At 38.8% G+C, this 10,704-nt stretch overlaps 1 protein-coding gene across 5 annotated transcripts; it reads right to left on the bottom strand.

Moving 5' to 3' along the window:
* Positions 1–3,380: 3,380 nt before the first annotated feature.
* Positions 3,381–10,324, bottom strand: LOC137822759 (putative pentatricopeptide repeat-containing protein At1g53330). 5 transcript variants are annotated; one of them, XM_090297126.1, is made up of 4 exons: positions 9,671–10,308; positions 8,582–9,585; positions 3,903–3,962; positions 3,433–3,815 (listed from the first exon to the last, which is right to left on the bottom strand). In XM_090297126.1, the coding sequence occupies exon 2, from the start codon at positions 9,548–9,550 to the stop codon at positions 8,912–8,914; it is 639 nt and encodes a 212-aa protein (XP_090153252.1). In that variant the 5' UTR covers positions 9,551–9,585; positions 9,671–10,308; the 3' UTR covers positions 3,433–3,815; positions 3,903–3,962; positions 8,582–8,911. The 5 variants fall into 5 exon arrangements, with proteins under 5 accessions (XP_068483853.2, XP_090153252.1, XP_068483870.2 ...); XM_068627752.2 differs by having other exon boundaries at positions 3,381–3,815; positions 8,582–10,324; XM_090297127.1 differs by lacking the exons at positions 3,433–3,815; positions 3,903–3,962 and adding an exon at positions 7,795–8,222 and having other exon boundaries at positions 9,671–10,293.
* Positions 10,325–10,704: the final 380 nt, after the last annotated feature.

Below are 10,704 nucleotides of genomic sequence, written 5' to 3'. Positions count from 1 at the left end.
TCACATGTTCATCCTGTGAATAGGTAACCAATTTTTTGAACCTGGGTAACCACTTTTCCCGTTCAGTGCATGACCTTGCCATGGATAGGGTCGTGGCCTTTTGATGTCTTGTGGTGTGCCTTGTGTGGTTGTTTGTTGGTGCATGCTACCATGGTGGGTGGAATTGGGTTTGGTTTTGTGACACATGTTCATCATGTGAATAGGTAACCAGTTTTTTGAACCTGGGTAACGACTTTTCCCGTTCAGTGCATGACCTTGCCATGGGTAGGGTCGTGGCCCTTTGGTGTGTTGTGTGGTTGTTTGTTGGTGCATGCTACCATTGTGGGTGGGATTGAGTTTGGTTTTGTGGCACATGTTCATCCTGTGAATAGGTAACCAATCTTTTGAACCTGGGTAACCAGTTTTTTTGAACCTAAGTAACCACTTTTCCCATTCAGTGCATGCCTTGCCATGGGTAACATATATTACCAGATAATCATCGTTATAAACTTCTGCAGTTAGGGTCAGCCTGTAATGAGCAAACTGACCATGGAACAGAGCTTCTGTTGATGCAATGTCACACAAAAAACCGTTCACAACGACTTGCCCAACGTCTGACCTGAAGATGGTGAGTTGGAAACTTGTGGGAGCAACATATCCAAGTAATATGTGGTGGTGACCAAGCAACCTATAGAAGTTCCTTAATTGCATCCACCCGTTAATCAACCTTGGATCTAGTAAGTCTTGATTATAATCAAGATGATGAATGATTCCTGCCACATCCGCTACCACCCAATGTCTTTCGAGGTTGGCGTGATTGTTTATGGCAAACATACGATCTACATGGCCATATTCCTTCAATAATTCACCAGGAAAGTGCATTAGACAACCTTCATAATTATGTTTACATTGGCAATTGGGAATGAATACAACATCAACACTAAATTAACGTACCTCGTCTGGGAAACTCATCGTGGTGAAAACGGCTATGGGGTTTCTGTTCCAAATTAATCGTGACAACCCCGGATTGGCATGCCACATTTTTACAGATAATGGAAAGAGGTATGTTGAACAGAGGGAAATTGAGACTATGAGAGGCAACGTATGTGTGAATTGAGGACGTTGAAGTACCTTTTAAATACATCAAAGGGGTTGGTGTGGGTGTTGGTCTCAGTGAATGAATTGCACGGTCTCCCACACCGTTCAACAGGAAAAATTCTCAAAAGAATCCAAGAGTGTTCACGAAGTGATGCATGCATGGGATTTGTTCAGTTTAGTACGGTTTGGATACGAAAAGCATTTATTAAATCAAACGTGTGAACTGTGCCCCTTTCACTAGTGCTTGGGACTTAATGTCATTGGCGAAATTAACACAGAAGTAGTTGAACACTATGTGAACAGCTAAAACAGAGTGACTTTCGCGCTTCAGTGCTTTAACGAACCGTTTCACTCCTTCAACGGAGTTAATGTCATTGGCGAAAGTATAGTTAAACGATATTGGGTTATTGGGTTATATTATTCATATGTTACCTTCAAATAATTTACATTGGGTAATTGTCGTAACCAATGTGATGTTTGGTTAACAAGCAATACATGACATCGGTTACTAAGAAACAACCGATGTAATGTAATGTTAATACATTACATCGGTTAGTAATAGAAAACCGTTGTAATGTTAATTCATTACATCGATTACTAATAAAAAATCGTTGTAATGTACTATATTAAACCCCACTTAAAACCCCTTTTCGAACTTCTCATGTCATTCGCGCTATTACCTTTTTGTTTCGTCGTTGTCCTACGTTTTGCAGCGGTCGTTGTGGTTAATCTTTTTTGCTATTTCATTCTCCCGCCCTCATTCCGGCACCGTTGGTTCGTCCTAGGTTCTCCTGCACTCCCACGCTGTTGACATTGTCATTCTTGAGCGACCAGAGGTCCACTCTTGACGTGTGAACCGGTGGCATTTTTATTATTACATTTTCGAACTTTCTATTTCAAATATAATGTACTGCAAGAAGGTTTTCATGTTGGGTCGGGGGGTGATCGACATATGCATTTTGTATTTTCTATACAAGAAATGAATCTCACTTCATACTAGTAGACTACTTTTTTTGTATTTTGGTAACTTTTGATATTACATAGTACTACTGAGTTATCGGACTTGAATAGGTGATCGTTGTATGATTAATTTTAAACATGTTTTTCTTCTTTGTAGGTGCATCACATGGCTGATGGTGAGTCAAGCAAGAATAGCAATGGTCCTACAGGATTAGAAGATATTGTGCTTAGGCCTGATGATGATAAGGTTCCAATTGAGATTGACCCAAAAACGGGCAGGGCAAAAGACCCTAATAAGGCTAAATTTGTAACTTTTTTAGGATCCTTAGCTCAAAAGGAGGTCTCCATATTGACCCCCAGGTGGAAGGAGGTATCAAAAGTACAGAGGAATCTGATATGGGAAAAGATCTGTGTAAGTAATTTATTTTAATGTTAGTCAATAACGAGTACTGAATTTCATGTAAATAATGTGGAATCAATTTAATGTGAATGATTTTGTTAACATAATTTGTAGTCAGAATATGCATTTGAAACTTACCCTTACATTAGAAAGAAGATAATGTCTTTAGTCGGTACGAAATGGAGGCAATTTAAAACGTATCTGACATCCCATTACGTCTTTGATCGTTACAAGGAGAGGTCTCCTTGTGTGAGTTATCCAATAGATCAAGAGACCTGGTCTGAATTTGTTAAGACTCGAACTCATCTAGAATGGCAGGTTGGTCAATATTTTATTATATGTGTAATTTGATCTAATGATGGAATTCATCGGTCATATGTGCCTGGTCTTGTTGCAGAAAATCAGGAACAAAGTCAAAATGATTGCAGAGAAAAATGCTACCCCACACTGCCTTTCTCGAGGAGGTTATGACTTGCTTAAGAGAAGAATAATAGAGGAAAAGTTGAAGAGAAGACAGGCTGAATCACCTTCCACTGACCATGTGTCTCCTCCATCCCCTCCTGAACGATGTGACCTATGGGTTTTAGCGAGAACTACACCCAAGCGTAACATAACATCTGAGCGTACATCAGAGGTTTCTGAGCGCATTGTAAGTCCATAATTACATGTAATATTTTCAATCCTTTAAACGATGTGACCTATGGGTTTTAGCGAGAACTACACCCAAGCGTAACATAACATCTGAGCGTACATCAGAGGTTTCTGAGCGCATTGTAAGTCCATAATTACATGTAATATTTTCAATCCTTTAAACTTGTCATTACATAGTATTGAATTAACACATTCCATGAATTTTGACAGGCTGAGCTAAAGCACCAAAGAGACCAGGGAAATTTTAATCCCACAGGTCGAGATGACATTTTGACCTTGGCAAGAGGAATTCTGACAAACCTAACAAAATGTATGTATAACCTACAAAATTCATCAACACTACATTGGTTAGAATCATTGGCACGTTTGACTAGTTCATCGTAGATCATGTCAACACTAACATTTGTACTATGAAATATGGTCCTAGTTTGACAATCAGTATTGTTATTACCCAAATGAATGTTCTCTCCGACAACCCTCAAACCCAAACTTACACACACATCTAACAGTGTAAATGGAACAAATACAGATCATATCCAAAAGCCTCCCCTCCCTCAACGCATATGAAACATAGCTCCCGCAACAAAGTCTTGCTCATTTTCAGTGTCTTTCCCAACGACAACATCCATGGAAATGGAGTTGCTTGAATACAACATTTTTGTTCCTCCGTTATCATGGTATTCATAACCCCTAAATACTTTGTTCTAGAACAGTGTCGCACTGCAACCTAAATACAAATACCAAACCAAAAAGACAATGAAAATAAGTCCATAAAGAAATGCACAGATTAAATTTACATAATTATTCATCAAACCTGATCCTGACATTCCAATTCCAGGGCATCGCATCGCTTGAAGTCCTTCTCATGTCCCACCTGTAACCAAACAACCATTCCATAATCCATACTCTATCCAATTCAATCAGTAAAATTGGTTACCTATTCACAGGACCACACACACAACCACATAAGGCACACCACAACAAACCAAAGGGTCACGGCCCTACCCATGGCAAGGTCATGCGCTGAACAGGAAAAGTGGTTACCTAGGTTCAAAAAACTGGTTACCTATTCACAGGATGAACATGTGCCACAAAACCAAACTCAATCTCACCCACAATGGTAGCATGCACCAAGAAACAACCAAACAAGGCACAACACAACACACCATTGTGCCACAGCCCTACCCATGGCAAGGTCATGCACTGAACGGGAAAAGTGGTTACCCAGGTTCAAAAAACTGGTTACCTATTCACAGAATGAACATGTGCCACAAAATCAAACCCAATCTCACCCACCATGGTAGCATGCACCAACAAACAACCACACAAGGCACACCATAACAGACCAAAGTGATGTGATTCCAATAGCAAAGAAGAGAATGATTCGTGACATTCTTAGGAATCAACTTGAGTTGGACAATTGTTAGGCACTTTTTCTTAGAATTGGATCAATGTTCTAAGTCAAGAACTCACCAAAACTAGCACCAAATCCAAACTCATATGGAAGTTCCTCATATTGTCAAATTGAACCAACAAAAAGAGGTAAAAATCAAAAACACCGAATAGAATTGAATAAGAACCAATATGAACCGAACAAAATGAATTTAAAGGCAAGAGAACTGAAAAGGATTGCTGGAAAATAAGAACAGCCGAACCACAAACTCAAGAACACAAGACAGAATTTCAAGGAAACAAGCTTAAACATGAACAATTAAAAGAGTAGAAAGGAAGGAGAAGAGAAGAGCTTATGGAGATGGAAGAGTAGGTGAGTGATCACGCCACTTGGAGGATGGTTGCTCCAAGATTAGTATGCTGCCGCCACTTGAGGACACCATAGATCCATCAAGATAAGACTAGAGAAGAAGGCTCAAAAGCTCTCCAATGCTCACTCAAAAATTGAGTATAGTTTCTTTAGTCTAAATTCAAATCTGAAATGTACAAGGGAAGCACCTATATTTATAGCCTAGAGGTGCTGAAAATCAAACTAAAAGAATTCAAAATTCCCTCCTAAAGCTCACTAGAACCGACGCCTAAAATCAAGCATGAGTAAGGTGTGACCTCTTCCTTCACTTTAGCACCTCCTTATTTACTCCTACACCTATCTACTAACGCACCCCCCCTTCTAAAGCTCCTAACTAAAGACTAAAAGATGCTATAACAATAGAGGTTTCTAATGTTTCCCTCTAAGCACCTTCAACCAAAGAAATTACAAAAAGAGAAAATAATTGTCCCCTAGCTCCTAAAGCTTTGAACATGCTTCTTGTAAGCCTTTGAGGTGGGCTTTGACCTCCATGGACGTCCTCTATTTGTGCCTCTACCTCTTCTTGATCTTGTTGATTGGCCTTCATGTCCACTTGAGCTTGATCTCCATCACAAAGGGTCATGGCCCTACCCATGGCAAGGTCATGCACTGAACGGGAAAAGTGGTTACCCAGGTTCAAAAAAGTGGTTACCCAGATTCAAAAAACTAGTTACTTATTCACAGCATGAACATGTGCCACAAACCCAAACTCACTCCCAGCCACGATCCTACCATGGACCAACAAACAACCATTAATGCACTAACAATTCATCAACGTTCGATTTCAGTTTGCGTTTACCTCAATGTCGAAGGCCATACGACAACATATGTATGCTCTTACGTTCGATTAGAGGTTCTACCGTTCTCCCTCCCTCCGCAATGTCGACAACGACGGTACCAATGTTTGTTATTTGATTGGATGACACCTTCTACGGTTTCTTCCCTCCCTCTGACAGACGTACTCTTCTTTCACCACCGACGACTATGCCCTTCTTTGGAGGATTTCGCCCCAAATTCTCCCGTTTTCACAACAAAGAAAAACTCTGAAATCACCATTCTACCTTCGCCTAAACTAACACTTAACACTTACATCGATTATCACTAAAAACCGACGTTTTCTTGTGTATATTCAAACTCTGAAATCACCATTCTACCCTCGCATAAACTAACATTTACATCGGTTTTCACTAAAAACCGTCATTTGCTTGTGCACATTCAAACTCTGTAATCACCATTCTACCCTCGCATAAATTAGCCTTTACATCGATTTACACTAAACACTGGCGTTTTTTAGTGCAGGTTCATTCTAACCCTACTCGAGAACCTTTCCGTGCATAAATTCTCAAATATTGTATTTCATTTACAAAATTGACCTTGCCACATCACCATGTACAACATTTACAATAATGCCCTTTGCCACATTGACAATTCTGACCACGTGGGCAACGTCAAAAGTGTGTAATGTGCAGAGGGAGTTAATAAAACATTTTCCTTTCTTTTTCTGCTAGCTCTGCTCCGAGTCGAGAAATTGCAATGAAAAAGCTTCAAATTTCGAAATAAAGATGCATCAAATTCAGCAATGGAGCCTGGTTTTTTTGGCATATAAACTGAAATTCAAGGAATAAAATTGATCAATTCAACTTTTAATGATTATAATAATGTTTTTAACAATTTTTAATTGGAGGGAAACCAAGAGCAAATATGTTCTTTTATTAATTTTCCCCCAAAATTGCCTATGATATAGATAAGATGTCAAAGGGTAAAATGCTTATATAGTGGTGTTGCCAAGTTGAAGCTTGGTAATACCTCTTATAACCCAAGGATTGCATTCACAAGATAAATTAGAGTATGCAAATCCTAGTGTTGTTTTTAAATACTCAATACCAATGTCTTATGAAGAAAATAAAGTTTAGAAATCTTCAAAAGTCATGCTACGAGAGTGATATGAGAGCACGTCAATTGTTGATGACACACGAGATGTCACCAAGTTATGTTGAGGTCTTAAGAATAATGTCACAATGAGATGCATAAAAAATAAAGTGAGACCTTAACTCATAACCCTTCTAATAAAGATGACTATAGTGCATTTTCTAGAAGAGTTTACTATTTCAAATCTAATATAGTAAAAGATCATACTAGTACAAAGTACAAAAAAGAGTATCTTTACCCGTGGGCAAGGGACATGCATGTAGATGATAAAAATAAAGATGTACTCAATCTCACCAACTATGCCAATACTTACACTTTTCAAATAACGATCCAGTTCCCATGTATAAAACATATGTCAGCAATAGCTCATTAATCTCGAGTACTTTTTCTAAGAAACCTTCACAAGTTAGTCATTGAAAAATTTCGCATTCCCCAACCGAAGTCTAGCTATAAAATGGGGGGTCGTGATAAGAAATTGATACTTGATAGCTAACTTAATTCTTGCTCAACATCACAATGGTATGAATCAATCACCAACCAAAATTTCAAGCAGATCATATAATATATATAATTATTTCTTGATCACAATCGGTCATATGCAAATAAATGGCTGCAATTTAAAGAATCTTTGCGCTAAAAAATGCAAATTTTCGGATTAAATACCTGATCAAACAAAGTTACCTAATTCAATTTTGGGATTAAGAATCTTTACAAAGGTATTAATGCGAGTTTGTACCGAAGCAACCGTCTTCCAGGAAACTTAATATGCCAACTGACATATTTGATCGTGAACTTAGAATGATGCCGCTGTGGCACCAAGCCCACAAGAAGACAGTTCTTATCCTAAGCCAGATTTTGACAAGACAGTTCTTTAAAGAATTATCATGTTGAAAATAGAAATCCTTCCTTTGAAGCAGAAGCAAATACACCATCTTCGATTCAATTATGTGTCTAGATAAGATAACCTTACAGATAATCTCATAAATTTTAATTTTTAACTAGTATACTTGAAATTTCTAATATTACAACATATCCATATTTATCACAACAAAAAAGATGCACCAACAAATGACAAGTCAGTAAAAATAGTGAATATCTCTATCACCTCGATCAACAAGATACAATGAAAATAATAAGCCGTTGTTCATTTTCTAAGCAGTTTATCAACATTTTAAGAACAATGCTTATTTGATGTTACAGCGTTCATCAACTTAATTACCCAGCCATGTAGCATATCAGTCACCTCAAATTGAGCTACAGAAATTTCATTAAAATATCAAGAAATAGTAAAATCACTTATTTTTCTTTCTCAGTGGGCTGTTTAGCTTGTTATAATGGAAATGGAAGTACCAAGCGAGCAAGTCCACATATCTGCTTATTGTACAAGTTTTTCCATAAGGATTTCTGAGACAAAAAGAATGAAAAGGAAAAATGAAATAAGTTTTTTCATAAGTTAAAACTAATTGAAACACAAGTTAAACAAAATTAGAGAAACTACAATAGATAGTTTCTACACATTAGCTTGAGCATAAACTAATTTTAAAATTATGGAAGAGTTAATTTCAATTATTCTTCCTAGTTTTCTCTCTTAAAATCCTTATAGAGAAATTCGTCAAAACAAGACCTATGTATCATTACCATATCATCTTAATCACAATTAGATGCATCTCATTCACTTTCTCCTATAGAAATCAAAACGATAGATACTATTGGATTAAAAGTATAATGCAAAAGTCACAATAGTTTGGATTGAAGCTACCTACCTGCTGGTTTGGTGCATCTACAAGCAGTAGAATTGGTGAATTGATGACCCTTTTTTGGAAGGGGGAACTTAGAAGGCCTCAATTAGCATATCTCCTTCAACAAAAGGTGTCCAAAACAATACTCCAAGCCTTTCGAACTTGCTTGCAGTCACTCTTAATGGATATTCATCTTCGCTTTGTGGACTACAGATTCACCTCTCTGGTATATATCGTTGATGAAACGCTTAGTTCAATGCTTGGATGGATTAGGAGAGTCCAGGCCATCCCAGAAAATATGTATGTGGGAACTAACAGAATCTCATGTGCATTCACTGAAACCAAATCTAGAATTCATGCCAACACCAATTCATCAAAAAGCTCAAAAGCTCCCAACAAGTTTTCCGACTTACAAACCAATAAAACCAAAGTTCTCCACACATCCTCACAGCAAAATCCCCCATCTACCAAACAACTCAAAACCTTCCCTAGCAACTCTAAATCCCCTTCCTTGCACAACATACCAACAAACTCATTCAAACTCAAGGAACGTGGAACATAGCCTTCAAAAATCATCTCCTCCAAAACCAACCCAGCTTCCTCAAACTGCATACACCGACAAAGCCCATCAAACAGTGTGCGGTACGTCACAACATCAGGAACACACTGCCGCCTTGGCATGTCCCTAAACAAATCATCAGCCTCCCTCCATTTCCCCTCTTTACACAGCCAACCAATAACCACATTGTAGCCAAAAACATCAGGCTTCACACCCTCCAACCCATCATCCAAAACCCTACAAGCCTCTTCAAAATTCCCCTCCCTACAAAACTCCCCAATCAACACATTACACGTCACAGAATCCGGCTTCACACCACCACTCTTCATCTCCTCCAAAACCCTAAACCCTAGATCCTTCTTCCCCGCTTTTAAAAATTCCGAAACCAAAGTGTTGTACACCACAACATCAAGCTTCAAATTGTTCCTCACCATCTCATCTTTCAACCTAAACGCGGAATCAAAATCACCTACCTCGCAAACAGCTTTAATCAAATTACTGTACACAAAAGCATTAGGCTTAATTTTAAAAACCCGCTCCATCTCTTTCTTCACCTTAAACGCCTGGGGGAGGTGCAATTGAGGGTTTTTGCACAGCACGGTAATCAGAGTTCCGAACGTGATTTGATTCGGACGTACGCCGCGCCTGCGCATTTCGTTAAACAGCTTCCACGCCCGATGGTGGTCGTCGGTCAGCGAACACGCGCGTATGAGGATGTTGTAGGAGCAGGCGTCGGGGCCGCGGAAGCGGGGGAGGTGCGGGAGGAGGCGCGTGAGGGAGGGGAAGTCGCGGCAGACGAGCAGCGCGTGGAGGAGGGAGTTGAAGGAGCGGAGGGAGGGGGAGGGGATGGAGAGGAAGGTGCGGAGGGCGCGCGATGGGAGGCGGGCGCGCGCGTAGGAGGCGATGACGTGGCGGAGGAGGGGCTCGGGGGTAGTGAAGCGCGTTTGGGTGTGGAGTTGGTTGAGGAGTTGTTCCATTTGGGGGAACATTTTTGCTTGGGCAAGTTTGGTGATGATGAGGTTGTAGGAGCGGAGGGAGTGGCGGAAGGGGCGAGGGGAGGGATGGTCAGGGTTTGGGTTGAGGAAGAGTTGGAGGGCGACGGAGGGGTCTTTCTGGGAGCGGAGGAGGGAGGTTAGTCGGAAGGAGGATATGGGTTTCGGAGTGGACATTCTTCTTTGGTTCGTTAACTTCTGTCACTTTCTCTATGTTATCACTGTTATTGAGTGATTATTATTTCAATGGTTTAAGGTGAAATTAAAATTTTGAATGTCAAAAAATATAAATTGTTTGTGTGTTTTATATTTTTGTTTGGATCATAATATGAGTTTATAGAGGAGGGAAAGGATAAATTTTAAAGAAATATAAAAAAGTAAATAAAGTTTATGAAAGTTTATAAGCTCATATTTTATTATATTTAAAAAAATTAATAAAAATGATTTATTATTTTTATATTTAATAAAAATAATTTTTTTATTTTTATAGTTTATCTATTTTATGTTTTAAAATGAAATTATCATATAATTTGGTGTATATCATAAAGAAAATGAGATATTTGAACATATTTTTTATTTATTTATTTATCTTTGTA

Source organism: Phaseolus vulgaris, chromosome 11 (genome assembly GCF_051622355.1).
Source record: "Phaseolus vulgaris cultivar YP4 chromosome 11, ASM5162235v1, whole genome shotgun sequence".
NCBI lineage: Eukaryota > Viridiplantae > Streptophyta > Magnoliopsida > Fabales > Fabaceae > Phaseolus > Phaseolus vulgaris.
The sequence above is the reverse complement of the archived record's forward strand: the minus strand, read 5'-3'. Positions and strand labels throughout refer to the sequence as shown.